We start from the raw sequence: 26,211 nt of genomic DNA on the forward strand, positions 1-26,211 counted from the left end.
CAGTCAATCTCAAACCCAATTAAAACTGTTAACAGTTCAACATTCCCCTACAATATTTAGCAGAGCCGCGCCCAAACATTCGTGCTCCATTCGGCATTTTATAGCGTGATAAGCATGTTACGTAACAGATAATATATAACTGTAACACGCTGTCACGTTTGGTCCAGTTCGCAATGTCACCCCAGGCTATGTTGTTATGGCTTCATGACCCCGCCCTGTTGCTCTGGTTTTGATGTACATCGAAATGTGCTAAATGTTAATTGTTATTACGTTGTTCATGATTGCCTTGAATTGTCTAAAAATATAACAATTTGCGCTTCTCAGTGGACTTTCCCTGTTTATTAGACGCTAATGTGACCATGTATGGCAGATTGTAATGGACGGTACGAATGATAAAAATAACAAAAGTAATTCCTAGTTTAGACATACCCTGTAGGTATGTTATTAGTTCGTGGTTGCGTCTACGGAAAATTTAGGGTATAAAATATTATGCTGTCGGATTGGTGAAATTGTACAGCAGGAGCAGTGTCAATCAATGTCATAGGTAGCATTTGGCAAAAAAACATATTATTATAATTATACAATAATGCCAGTTTTAACGCATTATAATAACGATTAAATTTAAACCGAAATACATTTGAAATTAGCCGAAACCAGGAAAACTACATCAATTTGATTAATCAGCTGTCTTTGGTCAATTTACATAATTATAAGATCATAAAATTGTTCTGCCATTTGACATTAAGTAGGCCAAGATCAAATTAAACCTGTTCATATAAGTTCACTTGTTACGTGTGTACATGGGACATGCATATTCTGTGTCATTTGTAATTGTGTGCCTAATTACGATCTAGTTTATGAGCTATTAAAAGTAATATATAGTATATTTGTTTTTAGAACGAGGTTTGGATGTTTTTGAGTTTGGTAAAGTTCGAGAATGTTTTCTTAAGATTTAATTTAAACTTTTAGTCTTCAGAAGATACACTTAAGAATTATTATTATTTCGTTAATAAGAAATGTTTTCAAATAGGTACTCGCTTGTTTAATTGAATAATTCGTACCTACATCCTATTACCTGAAAATATATAGCTAGAGCTTTTATAAGAAGCTTTTATTCAAACTTTGTGGGTTAAATTTCTTTTAAGTATCTAAACCTATTCAATATATTCATAATTCTCAAACTAAATAGCAAATCCAATGAAATGAAATATACACATTCCACACTTATGTCCTACATTCCTCACAATAACTTCAACGTAATTCAACCACATCTCTATATTCATATACATTTTCATTTACCACCTGTTCTCATATTTGTAAATGAAGCTATTAATTCACAAAGGACTTACAACAAGCTTACAACACTAACAATGTGCCTCGTTAGCCACAATCTGCCACAGTTCGACATCAATCAATCAATCGATGACAAGCTGATTTGTGTGATAAATTATATAGTATGAATTGGTAAGGGTTGTGGGAATTGAGATGTTACAGGCGTTTTGTTAAGTCATAATCTGTGGTACAGATAATATAATATCACAGATAATACTATACAAGTAATAATACTATACCCCGTATAACTAGGCTTTGTTTATTTGCAAGGTCTTTTCTTTAAAAGGCGGTCAAACTCTATTGAAATATGTGTGTCATATTTTCTATGGTGTGTTATTTTAATGGCACAATAATGTAAACCCTACCTAAAAAATGTAACTTCATTTCAACTTTCATTCATTGTGTGTGCTAAAAGCTTTTTTGTGTCTTTACTTCTTCCTAGTGTATAATATGTGGCCAAAAAAAAAAGCTGCTATAGTAATTTGCACGTTCCCGAGTGTATCACAATAAAAATCTTATCTCTTATCCAACCAGGATACAAAAATACCGTACAAACATTTTTCATTACCCCTACGTCATATACATAATATTATGACCTGCATACGTGAGTTATGAATGACAAAGTGTTGCACTTGACTATACATGGCTATATTACGTGGCTTCGTCTATCTCCATCTGCAAGTCACGTCGTGCGCTTTCGCTCTATTGGGCAATGTTACAATAGTGTCACAAAGGTATGATTATGATACCTGTGGCGTCTAGACTTAGTGTGTCTAGTTTACTAATGTAATATCCTGTCTATAATAATATATTTAATTACTTATTACACTTTAATGTGTTGACATACAAACAGATCATAAAAATTAAAACTTATAAGTAATTAGACAAGCACTGCGGCCTTATCACTTAAGAGTGATCTCTTTTGACCAGAATTTAACAAAAATGGTAGACAATGTACAAGAAATAACGTAAATAGACTGTAGAAAAAAATCACAGTAAAAAAACTCATTAAAAGTATGTAGATACTTGATTATAGCAAACAATGCGTCATCTATTACAACCGTACCACCGTTAATGTCTTTATAAAAGTGTATTAAAAGCAGGAAAAAGTATTGCGTCACGCATTTTCACAGACATGTCGACACAATGTGACTTTCACAATAATTGTGAGGCGCGAATTGCCATGGATTGTCTAAAAATATTACAATTGCGCTTCTCAGTGGACTTTCCCTGTTTATTAGACGCTAATGTGACCATGTATGGCGGATTATGATGGACGGAACGAATAATAACATAACGCTAAATAGAAATGTTTAATTTAAAAAATACACGGATATGATGGTTGCAAATTTAAAGGTTGTTTTGTATGTATGATTTCATCTAAATTGCATTTTGAGGAAACATAATATTCATTCAACTATCTGGTATATTAAACATTTGGAGTGAAAGAAAAAAATATATTTAAGGACGACAAAAAAAAAAATCGATCGAAATAAGATAGATTATAAAAATTGCATTATATGTTTAACTTTAACCATGGTTGACAATATTGTAATTCACATAATATTGCCAATTTAACGTAAAACAAACGTAAATAATGTCAAAATATTGAAAAAGTGAAGGTTCTTATGAATAAAATATGTTTACGGATATAATAAACTAAAATATGTATCCTGCTGTAACCAAATTCGATTATAATGTGTTTCTAATCCGTTCACATCATTTTTATGAATCAATATTTCAAATTCTTTTTTTTTTCATTTACCGAAATCACAAATAAGTATGTTAATTTATTAAAATAGCACTTAATTATATCCTTTTTGAAAGTAACATCCTTTTCCTGGAATCGATAAATATTTCCACGTATTTCCAAACAATTTGTGATTACAAACAAACACACAAACTTTCGCTTGTATTTGTGGAATTGAATTACTCTGGAATGCGAGTAATCAATATACAGTTAGACCAGTATTGTAGCTAATACCGATTACGTTTGAACTAGTTTTTTACCGGGATTTCCCTGTTTTCAACCAGTCTATACTGTTACATAAAGCGATTTTGTAATCCAACATTTAGGTTCTATTCCCATACGCATAAAAATAATTGTATGAATGTGATAATTGTTGAATTAGCGGGTTTGAATGTGTGAATCGTTGTAATTAACATTTTTAAGGTTAAATTATGTTAGTGTTGTGAATAATGGTAATTATAATTTTAATTTGTGAGATAAATTAGAAAGTTTTAAGTTTCTTTGTATGTTATTTTATAATTTAAAAATTAGTGTTAGTACATTACATCTCTGATTATCAAAGATCTGAATCTAATTTATATTCATACAGTATCATATTGAGGAAATAAAAAAATACGTGAATTAAAATATTTCCTGCAGCTATTTCCTCGAAGATGAATCAATTAAACATAAATAAAATATGTCATACAATAACAGAAGGCTGACCTTTCCTAATTTCCTAATACTCAAATTATAATCAATTTATCAGATTAACAATAGAAATATAATAATGAGAATAATTCGCATAAATACCGCAGAATGTGCGAAATACACAACTAATGCGTTCACATAATAAAACTTATTTATTATATAGGTCTGGGAATGTAATAAATGCTACTTCACAATAATCACGCAATTATTATATTAAGTAAACAGTAAGCAAGTGAAATATGTGAATACAATGTTTCAACAAAGGAAGCTTCAAATGTTTGGGAAGAACTGACGAAAGTCAGGGTATATAGTTGTTCAGGAGATAGGATCTCTAGTAAGTTTACTTTTAGAACAATTAAATTTATTTATTCTAATATTTTGTCTAAATAATGACTCCATACTATTTAATTATACCAGTAGATTATCTTCACAAATAAATATGATAAGATTCGCAATGTCTGAATTAAAACCACGTGTGGAATTTTAATTTCCATAAACATTATCGCTCTAAAATTAATCAAAACCTCAATTTATAATATTATGGATACAAATATTAATAATGGTGCGAATCTATGAATAAATAAGTCGTTCAACTTTAATAATTAACTTATACCAAGTTTTTAGCATATAACTACTAGTGACTATTATCAAACACTAATGCACTTCTTGGTTTAGGAAATACATAATTAATCATATATTTTTACACATGCATATGAAGGTTATATAAAGTTCAAAAGGTTTTCACGCTCAATCATTGTTATTACAGCAATCAATCTCAGGGATACAATTGTTTCTACAACTAAATACACATTTTATATACGTACTTGTAAATAAGACAAAGTGATTATTTGAACAGATACTTATCGTGAATCTTAATTTTACCTTTCAATTGTAATTTTAATTGATTGTAATTTGTAATATTATGTATTTAGCTATTATAATTTTAATTAATTGTAATATGTACTTACTACTAACTTACATTTTATTGTTATGTTGATTGTAACAACTTATAATAGTGTTGCATTGTTTCGATTTAATTTTGATTTTTTGTTGATTTAATATCTGTTGCTCAATTTATTTTATAGTTACTAACTTATTTAATTTTTGATGAATTTATTTATGTGCTGAAATAATTTCGAATTTTGTTTTGGACGTGCTTTATTTGTAATGAGTTACCTAGACACATTTTGTTTTTTGTTTTGCTGTTTGTACTTATTTGTTATTGATTTTTTTATAGTTTTAATTGCATGTAAATTTTTAATTTATTTTTGATTTTATTTAATTTGTCCCTGATTTTTTTTCGTGTCGTGCAACTGTAAATGGAAGACACAGGCTCCTGAAAAACAGTTCTTACTATCTTAGGAGCCTGGGTCGCTCTAATTTGTAAAATGTTTTAAGTGAAATAAATGATTTATTTATTTATTTATTTAGATAAAATATGAAGCTTTTCAAGTGAACAAAGATAAAGTTTAGTTGTCAGGAAAATATCCTATGTGAATAATAGAGTGAAAATCATAAAGATTATTTGATTATTTTGTGTTGTCACTAAATACAAGTTACATAGTTATTTATCTTAAAATAATGGAAACTAAAATATCAATATTTGAGGGTAGTTACGAATTAATTGTTTTTTTTTTATTATGTATATATAGAATTATTATAGGTTCCAAACCTATAATAATTTTCACATGCGATTTCACACTTACAAGCAACTTATGATTTTTTTTAATTTTCTATTATTAATCATTGTTCCTTCTCAACACCAATAAATTTTTTACACATGATCTAATTTCCCGTCTCTCTCTCACAGGTACTATGTCTGGTGCTCGCGACAGGGCTGGCGGCAAGGCCGCGGCCTCGTCTGCAGCAGCCGATCGACGCATACGACTACGAACAAGAAGCCCAGGACCGGAGTGATCAAAGGGTCAGTATACGTAGACAAACCTACTACTATAGGAATACAATATAATATGAACCAATAGTTGAGGCGACCGCCGCCTTGGTACCTACAGTGGTTGACGCATGTGCGTAGGACCGAGGGGTCCTGATTTCGATTCTCGGTGAAGACGAGGAAAAAAAAGTCTTAGTCTGGTAGGACAGAGAAGGCTGATTACCTTACTTGTCCCTAAATAAAATCGATCAGTGAAACAGATGTATAATGCATCTGCCCCCTACATGGGACATGGCCCATGTCCCATGTAAGGGGACGTCATTATAGGAATACAATCACTTTATATATGAAGCAGTAGTTGAAGCTTTTAAAAGAGACACATCTTGTGATGGAAGAATTATTAGGATAAAAAGTAAGAGAAATAAGATACGAGAATAAATAATTTCTTATATCACACGGATTCATGTTTCATAAGCAACAAAAAAATAAATCTTTTTGCATAAACAATTATTTGATATACTTAGGCATAATTTATTATTATTTATTAAGTGTTTTAAATTGACAATGAAGAATTTTTCATTCATTCATTCATTTCATTCATAATAACTTTACATCAAGTGACCGATATGCTCGTTACCTTGTCTTGCTATTTTATAAATTATGTAATGAATAATTTTCTCTTTTCACTTTTTATTTTTTATGTAATTTGTATATAATTATGAACATAATTTTATTGTCCGCTCCAATAATCAAGTATAGATAACGTTAATGTAATTTGACGTGAAGGCAGAATAGTTTTATGTAATCTCAAACATGCATAACAATGTAAACAAAATTATAATAACTGTAAAGTTAGATAATATAATATAATTTTGATAGATATTATCTAATTGCATTCATTTAATATATTTGTACAATTGTAACAGCACCTTCTAGTTTTCAATTAATCGAAACCTGTTTAAAGGCACTTTTTAGAAAATTCAAATGACTGGTACTATTAATAAATAAAACAGAACTTTCATTATTTATTCATTTTTAGTCATCAATTATCATATATACTATTTAGTAGTGCTAAAACATACCGCCGCCGTTGCATGCAAAAAAATCCTTAGATTTTGGCCACCTTTTCCATAATCAAAGCAACGCTCTACCAACAGTTCATTTGACACCTGCGCACAAACTGCGCATATCTCAGAAGGCAAAATAATCGCAATGTTACTTAACGTTGCACTTGCTTATGCTTGGTTTCATATAACATCAAGTGCATAGCCCTCTCCTTTGTTCGTAAAAAAAGAGGAAAAAACTTAAGCTCTATAAATTTATAAATTCATAGAGCTTCCGCCATTCCGGGGCGGATGCCTGACCAACTCATTTTCACTCTTTATAAATTTATATTTATAAAGCATTTGAATGCCATATAACTAAAAATATCAATTTCATCTAAAGCTCTATCTCGTGTTCCAGGTGGTCCTCGTATCACCAGAGCAGTACGACTCGCTGTACCCAGCGCAGGACCGCATCGACGAGGAGTACGAGCCGCGCGCGCACCGCCCGCAGCCGCGCCTGAAGCAGCCGCAACAGGACGCGCCCAAGCAGCCGCCTGTGCAAACTATCAGGAACTATAATAAGGTAGGAACTATTTTCCAATGTTTGGGCATTTAGTTGTTTTGAATTCATTTCATTGTTTTTGGCGATAAATACATTTTCTTTCATTTCATTGTCTAATTTGTTAGTTATATTTTGTAAAAACAAATATCGTGTTACAGTGTTAGTTGTCATCAATTATTCTAAAACTATTTGGCAGATTTTTATGAAAGCTATTTGTGAGTCATATTTATTAGTAAAACAAATATCGTGTTACAGTGTTAGTTGTCAGTATAATTATTCTAAAACTATTTGGCAGATTTTTATGAAAGCTGTAGTTGCGTCTTATCAAGACAAAGTTTATGTTTGCTGTTTATTTGTTTTAACTTTCTGGGATATCACTCGTTCTAGGCTTTTGAGAAATTGATTTTAGCAGTTATAAATAATGATTTTAGTTGTCATATACTTGGAAGAATTTAAAATTAATTGCATAAACTAGACTGCAATGAAAAAGATAATAATCGGTAAAACGTACCGCATGTACATTGCGCTATTAGCGATGCAATTAAATCGCGTGTACATTCATCATTACCTGTTGTTGTTACACAAATTATGTTACGTCAGGAAACGTTCAATTAACATAATATGTCGCACTTATGTTCCAGGTAAACGACGACGGCAGCTTCACGTTCGGCTACGAAGCCGCTGACGGTTCCTTCAAGGAAGAAACCAGAGGCACCGACTGTGTAGTCCGGGGCAAATACGGGTACGTCGACCCCGACGGCAACAAAAGAGAATTCACCTATGTATCTGGCAACCCCTGCGACCCCAACAAACCGAATGAGGACGAAGAATCGGAACAACACGGACCAGAATCAGCTGAACGAGATGACGGTGAACCGAACTACCCGACCCGACCGGCTCTCCGACCGACCACCTCCCGACCGGCCACTACTTACTTCCAAAACGACTTCAGAGACGCAGATGAAGAACCAGAAGAAGAACCTCTGCAGCACATCAGACAGCGTGTGGTACAACGCCCGCAACCAGCCCGACCAATTCTACGACCTTCCTACCCATCTCAACAGATCGCGATCACCCCCCGACCTGTGCCAATCCCCACTACCGCTAGAGCTCTTCCTCCAGCGACCACCTTCAGGCCACAGCTTGTGCAAGTGACCCCCAAACCCCAGATCCAATACAGTCCCGAACCGAACTACTCCCCCTCCCCCGCCCCTATCCCAGCTAGACCTAGCCAGATTGATTTTGCGGCTGAATTCGCGAAATTCCACAGAGAAAACCAAGTTCAGTCAACAACTCCCGCCGATTTGGCTCCAACCAGGTCTTCTGCTGCCAGTCCTTCTCCAAGTGGCAATCCTTTATACTCCTCTGAGCTAGTCTTCGATCCGTCAAGCGGACAATATAACACTCAGCTCTTCCAGAGCTTACCGCAAACTAAAGGAGAGTTAAACTTGAACCAGAGATTACAGCCTTATGTTGCACAGCAGCAATCCAGGCCATTTATTCCGTCCCCACAAATCCCAAGCGGTCAAAGCCCGTACAGACAAGTTCAAGCGAGTCCGCAAGAAGCGTATCAAAGGCAGCAAGCTGAATCTCAGTATCAGAACTCAGCACAGCTGTTCGCTCAGCAACAACAGTTGCAACAGAGCCAATTGCAAAGGGATCGGGCTGCTGCGAGAGCCCAGGCCCAAAGACTATCGATACAACCAGCACAATCTCAAAGGGCACAATCTCCCCAATATTACTATGTACCAAGAGGAGGAGAATCAGTATCCACGGGGCAAATAGACGCCTTCCTCAGGGGTCATGGCATCCAAATATAGACTAGCGAATACCCCGACACCGTCCGGCCATAATCAATACAAGTGCGGTGTGTTGGACTGTACATAATATGTCAATTAGTGATAAGTGCACCCGTAACATCTGGGCAGTGTAAATTTAAATGTAGCGATTTTTGTAATTTTTTTGTTTTATAATAAATTATACTTTTATAATAAATAATTTTGTTGTTTTATTGAGGTTTCTGAATATAAGAGCCTACAAGAGATGGATAAGTAAAATGAAATAAGTCAAAATAACAAATTAATAATTATCATTATGATTAATAAAAGGAAAGACGATACATAATTAGCGCTAGTTTTTTTATTACATTGAATAAAATCTTGAAAATTTTCAGTGATGTAAAAGTCTATTTATATCAACAAACTAAACTCAACAAATAGTTTATTAGACGATAACAGAATAAATAAAAGACGAATAAATAAATAGCACATTCATAATTGATTTTTTAAAAACTTTCCTTGTATAAAATAATCATTTTCCTTACTCAATTTCCCCGATCATAAAAAGCTTTCATTCCAACCAACAAAAACGTATCAAAAAACACTTGCACCCACAGAACATATTATATTATGTTCTGTGCTTGCACCAGCAATCACATTGAAACATCGTCATACATTAATAAGCTAACCTATGCATAATTATATAGAACGGAACGGTGCGTAATAACATCATAATGATTACAAGATATGGCCTAGTAATTCAATAAAGAGGTTAGTTTCCGCATGCCAGAGTCGCGTGGTGTAATAAATACAACGTCAAAATGCATACAGCTTATCATATTAATTAGAAAAAAATAGAAACTTGATCAAGTTAAAAATGTTGATGTCTTCACTTTTGTGAAATGTCTTCATGGATGCATACGCTAGTTATACTTACAATGATTAAATAAAATGTCCTTCTTAAATTTATTATTTGTAACTAGCACTTGAGTATTGCACTTAGGAATAAAATGCGGCTTAAGTACAAAATATTTCAAGAATAAAAATATCATGCAGCTACAATAAGCTCAATATTATATGGTGTTCCATATAATATTGAGTGCTATTTCTATTGAACAATTTAAGTCTACACATTAATATTATATTAAAGTTACTTTCATTTTCAATTCCATTAGGCAAAATTAATGGCGACATAATGTTAAAAAACAATTTTATGAAACGAACATGAGGTCATTTCTTTCATAAATATTATAGACAGATATTTCAGAGGCTCTAATTGACCGACGTGAAATCCTATCCTATCCTTTATAGTTTATACTAATATAAATGCGAAAGTTTGTGAGGATAGATGTATACGTGTAGGTGAATATGTTTTTTACTCTTTCACGAAAAAACTACTGAACCGATTAGAATGAAATTTAGCACACATATAGAGGGAAACTCGGATTAACACTTAGGATAGGTTTTATGCGGGTTTTTCTTTGAAAACGCGGCCGGAAAGCGGAAGAATGCATACAACAAAAACATATATTTTTTTTTATAAAAATTAAACTCAATCAATTTTTCATTCAACATAACTTCATGTAGAAGAATATGTCATATAATTAGACATAGAGAATTGAAATTTGAAAAAGCTCTTAACCTAAGTACTCTAAAGCATACAGAGCTAATAGTAACATTATTTTAAACAGTTCAAAGTGTGTAATGGTGAAATTGTATTTCTTGTAACATTACGTTTTATATAAGGGTTTCTTTTATTACCTAAAAATACTAATGATATATTTAAGAGTACTTAACAATAAAACGCTAATTTGATTTTTTTTTTTTTTTTTTTTTTACTTAGGATAGGGAAGCGCTTGACCACAATCTCGCCTGATGGAAAGCTGAGATGCGGTCTAAGATGGTACGCGCTTCCCTAGTAGGTACCGGTTCACTCTTCGCTTGAAGACCCCCATATTGTACTCGTCGGGGAACACAGATTCAGGAAGCGCGTTCCAGTCCCTTGCGGTTCGAATGAAGAATGTAGAATCGAACCGCTTAGTCCGGGTACATGGAACGTCCACCATATGGCGATGCCTAGAATCTGTGCGCCTCGACGATCGATGGAAGAACGGGGATGGCGGAACAAGTTCGTGAAGTTCCGCAGCGCACTCACCAAAGTGTATTCGGTAAAAAACCGATAAGCTGGCCACTCTGCGACGATGAGCGAGGCTCTGGAGTTTTTTGCCTACTAGCTCATCGTCGTTTATGAGCCTCTTGGCACGCCTCTCTATCGCCTCAAGCGCCTCCAGCTGGTACTTGGCGGAACCGTCCCAGAGGTGAGAGCAGTATTCCATGCACGATCGGACTTGTGCTTGATAAAGGTTGAGCAACTGTCCCGGGCTGAAATACTGTCTCACCTTCGCCAGAATTCCAAGCTTTTTTGAGGCTACTTGGGCTTTGGATTCTATATAGGAACCAAAGTTCAGAGTAGGCGTCAAGGTGATGCCAAGAAGCTCGAGGTGGTTGGTTATTGGCACGGATACACCCTGGAAAGTCGGAGTCAGATGGAATGGACTCCGTTTAGCGGAGAATAGACACGCCTGGGTCTTAGTAGCATTGAACTTGACCAGATTGGCATCGCCCCAGTCGGAGACCGCCTGTAAGGACAAGTTCATGCGATCGACCATCGCCTCCCGTAGAGACTGGATTTGTGCCATACTGGCTCGCGCGCTGGATACATATCTCTCCATAACAGTGCTATCGTCTGCGTACCCATAGATACCGGGTTTCAGCAGATCGTTGATGTGTAGCAAGAAGAGTGTTGCGGAGAGAACTGATCCCTGAGGGACCCCGGCATTGATAGCCATTAGGTCGGACGAGCAGCCATCAACGACTACTCGTAGCGACCGGTCTCTCAGAAAATCTGAGATCCAGGCGCAGAAACCGGTAGGCAGACCGTAGGATGGAAGCTTGCCAATTAGGCTATCATGCCAGACCCTATCGAAGGCCTTCGAGATATCAAGGGAGACAGCAAGTGCTTCACCATGATTCTCTATGGCCTCGCTCCAGACGTAGGTGGCGTACGCTAGAAGATCCCCAGTGGACCGGTTTCGGCGGAACCCGTATTGTCGGTCACTGAGAAGGTCGTTCGCTTCTAGGTGTGCCAGGAGCCTACTGTTCAGTACACGTTCCATAGTCTTACAGAGTATGGACGTGACTGAAATTGGCCTATAGTTGGAGGGGTCGGCACGACTGCCTTTTTTGGGCACGGGCTGCACGTTGGCAAGTTTCCAAGATTTCGGTACTATTCCAGTCGTCATCGAGAGGCGAAAGAGGCGTGTCAAAACAGGAGCCAGCTCAGGTGCACAGGTTTTAAGTACTATGGCTGGAATTCCATCAGGGCCACTGGCTTTATTCACGTCAAGATTCCGCAGCGTTTTAAGCACCTCAGTCTGACGGATGCGAATTTCCGGCATATTCACCTCGCATCCAGGTAGACTGGGAGGTTTCGCATTTGCGGGATCAAGACGAGAATTTTCCGCGAAAAGAGAAGCAAAAAGGTTCGCTTTCTCTACGGCGGTGTGAGCCAGCGACCCATCCGGTTTCAGCAGTGGAGGAAGTGAGGGGCGGCAGAAATTCGATTCAACCGTCTTAGCCAGGGACCAAAACGCTTTGCTACCAGAGGGGTAAGAAGCTAGTTTGTTCCCTATACGGCTGACGTGGTCAAATCGAGCTTTCCGTAGAGCCTTTTTGCAGGACTTGGCGGCCCGGTTGAAGGCTTTCTTCTTGTCTGACACGTCCTTGGCCTTGCGGTGTCGAGCATCAACCCATGCCAGATATGCTTCATGCTTTAGCGCTTCAGCGCGTCTGCAATCGGCTCTGAACCAGGGCTGAGCTTTGCCGGACATGGCCACGTCCGAGAATGGGATAAAGTACTCCATTCCCTGTCGCAGCACATCTGTCACAGCATCCGCGCAGGTCGAAGGATCATCAGAAGAAAAGCAGACAGGCCGCCAGGGATAAGACGCAAAGAAGGAGCGCATCTCATCCCAATCTGCTGACTTGTATCGCCACACGCGCCGAGAGCCCTTAGGACTGGGATCGGGCGGCGAGTAGACAGATACAGATTTCACCAGACAGTGATCGGAGCTGCCAAGCGGCGAAGAAATCGCCACCGAGTAACGGTCTGGATCTGTTGTCAGCAGAAGGTCCAAGCAATTGGCTGTGTGGCTTTCAACATCAGGAACCCGCGTCGCTCCTTGGACCAGCTGGGTGAGATTTAATGCAATGGACAGCTTACGCATCTCTCTCCCAGCTAGGTCAGTGCACTGGTATGGGTATAGCCACTCCTGGTGGTGGGCATTAAAATCCCCCAGTAACACAAGCTGAGCGGAAGGGTATTTGTGTTGAGCAGCATCCGCCACCTCACTAAGGTACTCTGTGAGCCTGATCGTCTCCTGGTCTCCGCTGTGCGCCCGGTAGACACAGGAATAGAGAAGTTTCTCTGGGCCTGTGTCCACCAGCATCCATAACACTGAAAAATGGGGGTCTTCAAGATACCGGAGACGCCGACAACAGATGTCATCTCGGACGTACGCGCACACACCTGACCGAGCCTTAAAATTATGCTCCAGGGTGTAGCCGGGATAGGACAGGTACGCCAAGTCAGACGGACACCTTATCTGCGTCTCCGTGAGGAACAAGATACACGGTTTATGAGTCTCAAGGTGGAAGTGGACTGCAGCGAGATTAGAGTGGAGACCTCTGATGTTAGTTAGGTCCACTTTCAGCGAGAGGGAGTGCTGCCGCTGTGCAACTTTATTCCTGTATCTTGCCTTGTTCATAGTTGTTTTAGAAGAGAGTGAAGTAGGTATGAAGACGGCAGTGAGTCGAGGCGCTTAACACCAGGACCAGAGACACACACTCAGTTGCCGCACTATTGGGGACTAGTCTGGAGACTGCGGGGACGCCCGAGCCCCCCCAAGTTGTCCATAGGGCCCTCTCATCCGGTCGCCAACCGGCACTATGGCGCAACTTGGGATTTTTCGCTGATTGGCGGGGCAGCCTTTCGCGTGTGGCTAGCACTCTACTTGGGCCCCCTACTGACCAGCGGTCGGCCAGCGGTGCACCGTGCCTCGGATCCCGCTACCCTCCATGACTAGCCACCAGATGCAGAAACGTCAGTGTGTGTCAGATCGTCCCGATTGTCAGAGCGCAACTGACTCGACCCGTCTTCACTAAGGCTACATCAGCTTCATCGAGTCGGAACACGGACGCTTGGCGACTCGTCTTCAGCTGATGGGTGGTCATTATAGCCGCGACAACTGTCTCCCACCATGTCACCTGTTTAGCACCACCCGGGGGCCACGTGTAGGGTTTCAGAGTTCAGGGTATACTCCTACGGACGGAGGTGACTCGGCCCCCAAATTGCTGATTTTAGAATCTTACTTAAAAATCACTTCTCTTATTCGTATAAAGAAACATGAAACTGCTATAAATAAAACAAAGAAATAAAATAATATCACTTTATGAGTGGAACAAGAGTGGAACGGAGATATACAAGAGTTTAAATATGTAAAAACAATAATTTTGTTAATTTATATTGAGAATTAAACACCATGTTATAACTTATAACTTCACTTGACTTTATTAGATAAAAGAACAGTTTACAGTTTTACATATTTAACATTGCTAGCCGGCATCAGCCATCTTGCCCACGCGAAAACCACAGAGAATACTATACAGTGTTGCCAATATAAATGTACTCTTATTCCAACACGCCTCCTTACATTTATATTGTAAAACAATAAACAATAAGACACACAAAACAATAACAAAAAGACAAAGCTTAAGAACTATACATAGTATTTTTCATTTAGATTACATTTACATTTTTCACCTTTACTCCTTTAAATTTAACATTTCTCTAAATTTAGTGAACTTAACATTTCCCAAAGCTTTTGTAAATATATCTGCAATATTATTTTCTGATTCTATTTTTACTACTTCAATACTTCCTTGCTTAACATTTTCATTTACAAAATGATAGTGAACTTCAATGTGCTTAGAATTCTTAGTAAAGTTTCCATATTTGGAAATAATTACAGCTCCTGAATTATCTTCATAGATTTTAACTGGTTTACAAACTTTAGTAAATACATCATTCATTACACAAATAAGAAAATTTAATTCTGTTACTGCTTCTGATAAAGCTACATATTCAGCAAATGTTGAAGACTTTGTTACACTACTTTGTTTTTTAGATTTCCAGTAAATAACATTTCCAAACAATCTTATGACAAATCCTGTAGTAGATTTCCTATCCACAATATCTCCTGCCCAATCGGCATCAGCAAAGCAATCTAGAATATCAGCATTACTATTATTACAATATGTTAATTTAAGATCTTTTGTCAAATACAAATACTTTAAAACTCTCAAAGCATACTTAAAATGTGTTTCATTATAACAATTTTGAAATCTGCTTAAGTAATTTACACTGTAGGATATATCAGGTCGAGTACCTGAACTAATATACAAAAGAGCACCAATCAAATTTCTATATTTTACATCCTCATTAATAACAGATTGTTCCAATTTCAAATTTATTTCTATAGGGGTTTTAAACAATTTTGCATTCTCAATATTATAACGTTTAGCTAAAGACTCAATATAAGATTTCTGACTTAACGTTAGGATATTACTTTGATTATACATATATTCAATCTCAATACCAATGTAGTTTTTAACTATACCAATATCTTTCATTTTAAACTTTTCAGACAATTTAATTTTTATATCAGCAATGACTTTTTCATTTTCACAGCATATTAATAAATCATCAACAAATAAAAGAATATAAACAGTTAAGTTGTTCTCCCTTCTTACATACAAACAATAGTCATATTTACTTCTGTAAAAATCTAGATTAGTTAAGTAATCATTAAAACATTCATACCAAGCACGGGGACTTTCTTTTAAACCATACAATGATTTATTTAGTTTATAAACTTTATCAGTTCTATTTTCATAACCAATTGGTTGCTTTACATAAACTTCAGATAATACTCTACCATTTAGGAATGCTGTTTCAACATCCATTTGATGAATGACTAAAGAATTTTGACAACAATAAGATAATAGTAATTTAAGTGTCGGCATTTTAGCAACAGGAGAATAAGTATCATCAATACAATTTGTTTGTTGAAAACCTTTTACTACTAACCTAGCTTTGTATTCATTTTCACTTTTCTTTTTATACACCCATTTCACATCAATTACCTTTTTGTCCTTAGGAGGTTTGTCAACTAGAGTCCATGTGTTATTTTTCATTAAACTGTCCATCTCTTTATCCATTGCTGCTTTCCATTTCATTGCCTCATCACATGTAGTCGCCTCCTGAAAATCAACTGGAGTCAAAGCATCGCAGTAATTACTGTATATGCAATAATAACCAAATTCTTCATCAAAACGAAGTGGGGTTTTGACTTGTCTTCTTGATCTTTTATTCTTTTCTTCATTTTTAATTCCTGCTACACTTGTTTCTTCATTTTCCGAGTGTTTAATTGTATCTCTTTCCTCTTGTGTCTTTTTATCTTCCATTTCCTTTTCTTTTATTTCATATTCAGTATAATTTTCATCCTTCCCCTCAAAACCACACAATTTAACATCTTCCTCAATTATATCACAATTTCTAGCAATGATAACTCTGTTGTTAATTAGCACTCTGTATCCAGTGTCAGTATAGCCAAGTAAAATTCCAACTTCTGCTTTCTTATCCCATTTAGACCTTCTCCGTTCTTCGGGTATTCTAACAAACACTTTACTTCCATACATTCTCAAATTTTTGACAGATGGCTTTCTGTTGAAAAATATTTCATATGGTGTTTTCCTTTCAATAGTATTAGTCAAAGTTCTGTTCTTAAGATGAGCAGCTGTTTTAATTATTTCTGGCCACCATCTTCTTTCTACCTTTGCTTCTGATAAAAGACATCTACCCATATCCATTAATGTACGATTGTATCTCTCTGCCGTTCCATTTAATTGATGAACATATGCTGGACAGGGTTTTATTATAATTCCTTTCTCTTTTGCGAACTGAAAAACTCTTGCATTCATGTATTCCTTCCCATTGTCACATCGCAGTTCCTTTATCATTTTTCCTGTCAAGTTCTGTACCTCATTAACATATTGCACCAAGTAGTCAAAAACCTCATCCTTTGATCTGATGCAATAAACTTTAACTAATTTGCTGTAATCATCTATAAAGCTCAAAAAATATTTTTCTCCGTTATATCCTGTAGTCTGATGTGGCCCATTTAAATCAGTATGAACAATCTCTAATATCTTCTCTGCTTTTCGTCTATTATTATGAAATGGTAAATTATGCATTTTATTTTCAATACATATTGCACATTTTAAATATTCACTTTCAATCTCTTTAGGTAATCCATCTAATGATTCATTTTTACACATTAATTCCAAACTTTTAAAATTAATATGGCCCATAGTACGATGTAGTTTTTCTTTTACAGTCATATCTTTTTTACTCATATTTGCTTCTGATATTTCTTCATACATGTAACTTTTCATCTTGTACAGTCTTTCTTCCTTAAATGCAATTGCTATGACCTTTCCATAATTGTTGTAAATTTTTGACAATCTCCCCTTTGAACTAATTGAGTATTTATCAGTAATTTTAGAATAACTTAATAAATTTGCCTTCATTTCTTTTACATAAAAAACATTTTTAAGAGTCACTTCAATTTTTTGTCCATAGACTAGGAAATAAGTTTTAATATTACCAATTTTTGTAGCTTCTAATATTGTTCCGTCACCAATTTTAACTTTAACAGGCTTATTCAATATCTCACATGAATTGAAGTACTCATCAGTATTAATAATATGGTCTGTGCATCCACTGTCTAGTAACCAATTTATTTGACCTTTCTTTAGCTTATCATTCTCCGTTGTTGTGTAAGTATTATTAACGATAGTAGTATGAAAACTATTACCTTGACTGTCTTGAGCATTACGGTGATAATGTCCTGGGCCTCGTCCTCTGTTACTATATGAACCACGTCCTCTGTTATTATATGAACCATGTCCTCTGTTATTATATGAACCATTTCCACGAAAATTAGAAAAACCACGTCCTCGACCACGGTTTACATATCCAGATTTACAGTCTTTTCTTAGGTGACCAGGTTTCCCACAGCTATAACAATAATATGATGGTTTGGCGTCAGCTTTAAAAGCATTTGATGTATCATTAGACGTTTCGCTCACATTTTCCGTATTTTTCACTTTTATTTTACTCTTTAAATAATCAACTGTTCTTTCACGCTCTGGCAAGACATCAATTAAATCACCTATATAGCTGTAACTTGCTGGTAATGCTTTTAACATATAGTTAAGTTTTTCTATTTCTGATACCGTTGCACCTGCTTGTTTCAACTCATTTACAGACTTTTCAAAATCATCGAAAAAAAGAGACACTTCAGAATAATTTTTCAATTTAATATTTTCGAGGTTATGTCGACAAACTATTTGTAACGCTGTTGATTTCTTAAGATACATCTCGTCGAATTTTTGTATAATTCCGTAGGCTGAATCGATTTCACTTATATATTCCAACTGCTTGTTGGTTATTGCACTATAAATGTAATTTGTTGCTTGGACATCTTTGTCGTCCCACTCATCGCTGTCGGTTGCTTTTTTCGCTCGCATTACAACATCTTTGCACTTTTTGAACTGTAGAAATTTTAATATTCGTATTTTCCAATTACTGTATTCCGTACCGTCGAAAATTGGAATATTGATATCATTACTTTTGGTCGCCATTTTTTTCCTTTGTTCTTGTTCGTATTCGTTTTAAAATTCTTCTTACTTTCTGTAGTTCTCTTTATAGTTATTTTCGAAATTTTTGAACCACGCTCTGCTACCATGTTAATTTATATTGAGAATTAAACACCATGTTATAACTTATAACTTCACTTGACTTTATTAGATAAAAGAACAGTTTACAGTTTTACATATTTAACATTGCTAGCCGGCATCAGCCATCTTGCCCACGCGAAAACCACAGAGAATACTATACAGTGTTGCCAATATAAATGTACTCTTATTCCAACAAATTTAAATTCCAAAATTGAAAATGACATGCTTAATAATATTTAACGACACCAAGAACAACATCCGAACAAAAATCTATAATGACGAGACAATTCTGTTAAATTGGACAATAAACATCTTCATTACAAAGTACATAGCAATTATGCTTTCATAATTTTACCGGTTTATTTCCTGCATCCCATAAGTGACATCCCGTGGAGCTGCTTACCTTGAGCACAAGTATTGGGTCTGTACCATGATGGTAATATGCGAAGAATTGCAAGTATGTGAAATCTTGCTTCCTATAGTCGATATGTACTGACAGGAGTTTTTTTTTAACTTGTATTGTATGATAGTCTAAACTCTATAAGAGAAATAATTTAGACAATTGTAGAGAAACTGGGCAAGTTTGTGTTTTCTGCTTGATTGTATGAATGACAGACAAATTTATAGAGATACAAACACAAAAAATGGGCCGTAGTTGTAGCGCCTAGCATCAGGTAACCCACCATGTCTATTACTAAATATGGCATAAAAAAGCACAATATTTGTTAGTTGGACACGCTAATATCAGAAACTACTGTAACGATTTGAAAAATTCTTTCAGTGAAATAGTCCATTTATAGGAGAAGGCTGTACGCCAAGACCAATAGAAGCGGAGCATTGAGGGTAAAACCGCTGCGCATAGCTAGTGTCCGTATAAATATAGATCAATACGAAGTTTTTAGTTAGCATTGAGAAATATTATAGCTAGTGCCTTCTACCTCAGGTACCTATGAGCGAAAGTCAAGGGACCTGCAATGTGAACGAAAATCAAGGGACCTGCAATGTCTTCGTCAATCGTCTGCGGGAATTTCACAAAGAGGTATTCCACTTACCCAATGTCTCAGATATACACATTGATACAAAAATGGTGGTCCACAAAGTCGGAATTTATTTTTATTTTTCGACAGTTGCCGGGGTAAATTTGGTCATTTGATTTTGTACGGCATCTGTGTCATACTATTTCTATACTACTTTTAATCAATTAATCCGCAACGCCATACAAAAATCATGGAGATAAGGGGAGAAAATCTCTACCTCAACTTTCGAATTTTCATCTGCACTCAGGTGGACAGTTTACAAGTGACGTCATAGTGCAGAATCTTATTATTTTATGCTCTTATATCGTTCTAGATAGGTCAGGTCACCTGGTGGGTCAAATGACCCATAATTTTTTCAACACGGGCCTGTAGTCTATCAGTTTCTATTTACAGTTCAGCTCAGTTACAGAGGTTTATGCATATAAAATTTACTCGCTGTCTCAGTTATAGAGTTAACTATGATGATAAATCGAAATAACAAATCCCAGATATTATAGAGGTCTACCTCGTCCCACTAACAGAGGCAATTCAATGCCAAAGTATATGCCTCAGCATGAGTTCCAGTTATGGAGGTTTCTCACTTATCCAGGTCCCACTTAACCAAGTTTCACTGTATTACTGAATAAACCTCAAAGGACATTTCGAAATTATAATTATGAATATTAATTATTTAGTAATTGATAAGAGAATTGGGAATATAATCCCAGTGGTAAATGCAATAATTGATCGGTCTTACAAATTGTATGTATATGGGTGGGGTTCATAATCTATACTAATATTATAAAGCTGAAGTTTGTTTGTTTGTTTGTTTGAACGCGCTAATCTCAGGAACTACTTGTCCGATTAGAAAATTTATTTCGGTGTTAGATAGCCCATTCATCGAGGAAGGCTATTATAGGCTAAACTATATCATTACGCTTAGACCAACAGGAGCGGAACCACGGGGGTGAAACTGCGGTTATGCCAACTTATAAGTTGAGTATTGATTCAATTTTATATGAAACACTCATTATATTATGCTCTGGATTTTGTTCAGTATTGACTACAGAGCACTCTATGATTTTTTTTTCAATTCATAGCCTAGCTATTCATAAAAATAGTTGTTGTAAGTGAAAGGCAAGTGTACCATATAAGTTCATTTAACATACTGAGTTCTGAGATTTACCGCTAGATGGCGTACAAATTTTTCAAGTTTTCATAAATAAAGGCTTATTAATGTTTGAAATGAAGGCGACCATTGAAAACATTCATAAACTTGATCTTTTTTCGAGAATAATTATAGTCTCGAGGTAGGATAATCTTCATACAAAATTTGTTAGTACTTACTACTTAGTATTGCAGTAGACTTTGTATTATTCAAATTATTTAAATAGATCTTATTATTATATATTATTAGCAGAAGTAATATTATCAAAATACATATATGTAAATATTATTTTTCAACTTTATAATATGTAATAGAGGGACCATTTAATATTTTAACACGCTTCATGCGAGTTGTTACGGTCTAATATTCCTTGGAGGGCTCTTTAAAATTAGTGTTCAACGCTTCACTTGTATCTTAATCCGAAAAATTGCAGTTCCCACATTATAGCATTCATTATTGTGCAGATCTGAATCAAATTATAGCACTAGCAAATTAGACACAAAGGGTTCCAAATTGAGGAAATTCTCATAACATTTAATGCCCTTTGTGTGCTACCCATTTCGAATTAGTAGCACTAGAATTAATTCGAGTACTAAGGAAAGGTAAATTTAATATCGCCTGGACTGAAAGCTAGTTATTAAAACTGGCATTGAACCCGCACCGTGAGAACTGAAACCCAAACAATCGAGCAATTAGAACATTGCACACCTAATAATATTTAACTAACAACTGATGAATGATGAATTCAAATACGCAAAAGAATGCTTCAATACTATTTACGATGTACGCACGGAATGGACAATTAAACAATTGGGACCTTACAGCACCGCATAGAAAAAAGATTTCCCGCTTTAGATAATGTAGTGACAACAATAGCATTATTTGCGTAAGACGTTCGCACGCTTGGGATACGAGTGGGGCATTATATTTTATATAGGGGAGCAGTGTTCGCGGCTGACGCCGTAGAGCCGTCATGTGGCTGCCGTCGTCCTACCGAGATGATCCTCCTCATACTACTCGCATGCGTCACTACAAATATTGCTATACCACTCGCGGAAAACAAAAATGACACTAAGATCGAACCACCTGTGCCACCGTCGAACTCTACAAAAGAAATTCTCAAGGCCAGCGAAACTGGTGACCCGTCTAAAGTTGAGATCGTCAAGCAGATTCGCCGCCTGAATGAAGACGGATCTTACACTATTGGTTACGAAGCGAATGATGGAACGTTTAAGATCGAAAGTCGGGATGTGCTTGGAAACGTTAAAGGTACGTTTGGATATATCGCTGATGATGGTGAAATCAAACGTGTGACATATACATCTAATGGTGAAAGCACACCTATACCTGTGACAACAACTCCTACTACGCCAACGATGGTAGTGAGAATGAATAAAACAGTTTCGTCTACAACTAGGAGACCGCTTGCAACTATTGTGTATCCAACACGGAGTAGTGCTACGACGAGAGGGACTGTTATACAACCGATACCAAGAAGAAGACCTGTATCATCTACAAGACCACCAACTGTTGAAGCAACAACAGAAAAGATAAAACCCCTAGAGTCAACAACAAATGTATTGCACGCATATAGAAAAGAAGATGCAAGGCCCGTGACACAAATATCGAATCCTATTTCAGCTTCAGTTTCAGATGATCAGATACCGAAATCAACAACAAAACCACCTACAACTTTAAAACCAGTGTATGAAGAAGTGACAGAAAAGGCACCAGAAATAAAATCAAACGGAATACGTCGTCAATTATCGAGCACCAGCCACAACCATCACATGGTGAGTCTGCAGCAATCGATGGGTGATGACTCCACCGACGTGTATGGAGGTCATTTGTCTCATGGAACTATAAGACCATTATTTACAACAACCACAGCCCGTCCTAGGTTAATACAAATAAACCCAGTGCTACATGCGAGACAGAAAATACAACAAGAGTATCAAGAGATACCATTACAACATCAAGAAACCAACATCGAAGCAAACACGGGCAGAATATCATACGATCAACACAACGTAGTGACTTCGAATCCAGTACCGGTTGTTCATATTAACCCAAGAGATCATCCTGAAAGGTTCTACAACCAGCCTGTATACCGCAGACCAGCTACTGTACATTTCCGCACTGATCAGTACTTACGTGACAACCCAGGAGCACCAATACCCATCGGCAACACGCGGCCCTTTCTCCAATATGAATACGAGGACAAAGTACTGGAGCCGCGCATTCTAAAGGACAATACCCAGAAAGCAACCGTTCACGATCCCGCGACAGTGCCGTACGAGGTGAGACCAGTGCGACTAATCCCCATTCCAGTAGACGAAAGGGGAGTTCCAATACAAGGGTACCAAGCAAGGTTCGTGAATCCTTATCGTCAGCCCGTCCAACGTTACGATCCATACGAAGAAATGCATTCTATCACAGCTCCAGTTAGCACGCGGGATTTCAGACGCTTGCTCCATATTCTGATGCTTCGGCAGAATCGCCTGCAAGCGTTGATGGATCAGCTCATGCCGAATCCCTATGTGCCACAGTACAGACAAGATGAATACCAACGGCGTTACGATGAGGACAGATACGACTACGACTACAGGCAAGATTATTCTAACCAGAATTACGAGAATCAATACGAGAGTCAACGTTACGTACCTCGACGAAGATATAGACCATACGATACTGTTGCCTCTGCATCTAATAATATAGAGGAGCCAGAATATTTGCCGGTGGAAGTGAGAGAGGCTTTGTTATTGAAAATGTTGATATTAGCGATAAATCCAGACTATATTCCGACACCAGCACCCGCCACTGAGCTTACTACAGCAGCACCAAGGAAACAGGTGAGGAACATTCAAATTCTCGGTGAAGAAGGTGCCACAGATAATAAATCAACGTAATAAGTATTTAATACTCAATATAATAGATGATATTTTGTAAATAGGTTAGCATAGGATTTTTAATACACTTTTTTATTAATGGAGTCTGTTTTATTTCATTCTTAAACAAATATTCAACACTAACATACATTTAGAAACTTATTTTCTTTTAATAATATGTAAAATATTGAAATGTAAGATATAGAGAAATATTTTTGCTACAAAAACAAGTCATAGAAATTTCATAATAATAACGAAACCGTTATCAAAACATTTTCTAATAATATTTAACAGAATAGCTTCTCAAAATTGAAACATAGTAAACACGAAGTTGCAGATTTATTTATGAGATTCAAATCAACTTTATCACCCAAAACATTTACTAGTATTAACACATACATCAAGAAAACAATTATTCATCCCTACTCGTCATGCATTTCATCTAAGCATTTCATATCAACATTTTTTTATAATCAAGATATATATTATAGAGCGGTAAAAACCAACCAGAATTAATGTAGTTTTTACCGCTCTAGACTTGCTAGTCTAGACATATTTCATAACCCATAGGTTACATACATGCAAGCTCATCTATTGTTTTATTGTAGTACATCATATTTCGATATACTTAACACTCCCACGGTCGGCATGTTATATTATCTGGAGCAGTTTATGAATGCAGGAAAGATGTTTTAATTGATTATGTAAGCATGATCTTTAATGTGTGAATCCGTCATATTTATTAATGTTTTTTGCGCCTTCATGTTGGCACATCAACTTTAGATAGATTTACTAAACGACAAAAAAACATTCTATGGAAGCAGAGCTTACATTTATCACCTTGTCATATGTTTGAAAATATTTTTTTAAGAATAAACGTTAGTTATGTTTAATAAAATAAATAAACAAATAATCTTTTTTACACAGATTCTATAGCTATGTGGAGAAACTAACACAAGCACAGTTATTTATGACAATACAGATTTACCTACACATCATAATACATAGACAACAAACAATGTTTAAATATTCAGAAAACTTTTATAAAGTTACTCTCATACTAATCAAGTATTTAAGTACATTGCATGTTTAATTAAAAGTAACAATAGTTTTTAATTATTTTTATCTTCTTCGACTCTTGCACTATCATTAGATAAAATCAACGATAAGAAACATCTTATTCATTCTGACAAATTAGAGATGTGTAGATAAGTGTAGATATTTCATATTTGAAATGAATTATTTGGTACAAGTTAATTTCGTAGTATGTAGTATGTATCTCATACAATTTTTTAGTAATTCCGAAAAAGCGAAGTAAGTTCTTAAAACAAATTGGATTCATATTTATTAGAAACTAGCAGTCCGTCCCGGCTTCGCCCGTGGTACCTACATATTTACGTTTTCTCTACATAAGAACCATCCTCGTACTTCAAGGAATATAATAAAAAAAAGAATTAACGAAATCGGTTCAGCCGTTCTCAAGTTATGCGCTTACCAACACATTTTGGGATTCATTTTTATATAGTTATTATAAGATAGATATAGATCGAATGGAGGCGTTCATTAGGCTTCTTTTAAAACAAAACTTGAAGGAGGTGAAATATGTTTTACTGCAAATCTAGGCTGATAATATTATAATATGAGAAATCTAGAAATGTATTTTTTTTTAAAAGATTTCTTGGCCAAATAATCTTAAACGCTTTTTATTATGTTCAAACCTTAAAAACTTCAGCTTACAGCTCTTCTTCACTAAAATGCCTATTTTCCTGTAAAAACCTTCGTATATTGTCTGTTTACAACACAGGACAGTAACTTGTCATATTATGTACCTATTTACACTAAAGAATAGTTGTGCCACCAAATAAAGCAAATTGAGTCCATGTGTAAACAATGACAATGGGCAGCCTTCACGGCGGCGGTTCTTGCAAAAGTCTACATTTTATTTTAAATATTAACATACAATCTACACTAGTTTATGTCCAATTGAATGCGCCTGACATTATAAATTGTTTTAAGATCTAGTGCAATGTAAATTCGAAATATTCCGAGCATTTTTAGCTTCAAGTAAATGCTAATTGCTATCTCCCGCTTTGTTTGAGATTAATTAATTTAGCAAATCGGAAAATGTAGCAAATTGATAATGTTTGTAATTAATGTTGATTTTTAAGT

At 35.8% G+C, this 26,211-nt stretch overlaps 2 protein-coding genes across 2 annotated transcripts in view; both read left to right on the top strand.

Moving 5' to 3' along the window:
* The window catches only part of LOC123693932 (MAP7 domain-containing protein 1-like), a 34,704-nt gene extending 25,435 nt beyond the window's left edge, over positions 1-9,269 (top strand). The window contains exons 2-4 of the mRNA XM_045639204.1: positions 5,583-5,696; positions 7,128-7,292; positions 7,913-9,269. Of these exons, the coding sequence (XP_045495160.1) occupies positions 5,583-5,696; positions 7,128-7,292; positions 7,913-9,091 (1,458 nt within the window). The 3' untranslated portion in view covers positions 9,092-9,269. The remainder of the gene's footprint in view (positions 1-5,582; positions 5,697-7,127; positions 7,293-7,912) is intronic.
* A 12,847-nt stretch (positions 9,270-22,116) lies between these two features.
* On the top strand, positions 22,117-24,110 carry LOC123693778. Its single transcript, XM_045638990.1, has one exon. The coding sequence runs from the start codon at positions 22,153-22,155 to the stop codon at positions 24,061-24,063; it is 1,911 nt and encodes a 636-aa protein (XP_045494946.1). The 5' UTR covers positions 22,117-22,152; the 3' UTR covers positions 24,064-24,110.
* Positions 24,111-26,211: the final 2,101 nt, after the last annotated feature.

This window comes from Colias croceus, chromosome 8 (genome assembly GCF_905220415.1).
Source record: "Colias croceus chromosome 8, ilColCroc2.1".
Taxonomy (NCBI): domain Eukaryota; kingdom Metazoa; phylum Arthropoda; class Insecta; order Lepidoptera; family Pieridae; genus Colias; species Colias croceus.

Excerpts from the sequence above, each read along its gene's own strand:
- LOC123693778 (XM_045638990.1), top strand. The coding sequence starts at position 22,153 with ATGATCCTCCTCATACTACTCGCATGCGTCACTACAAATATTGCTATA.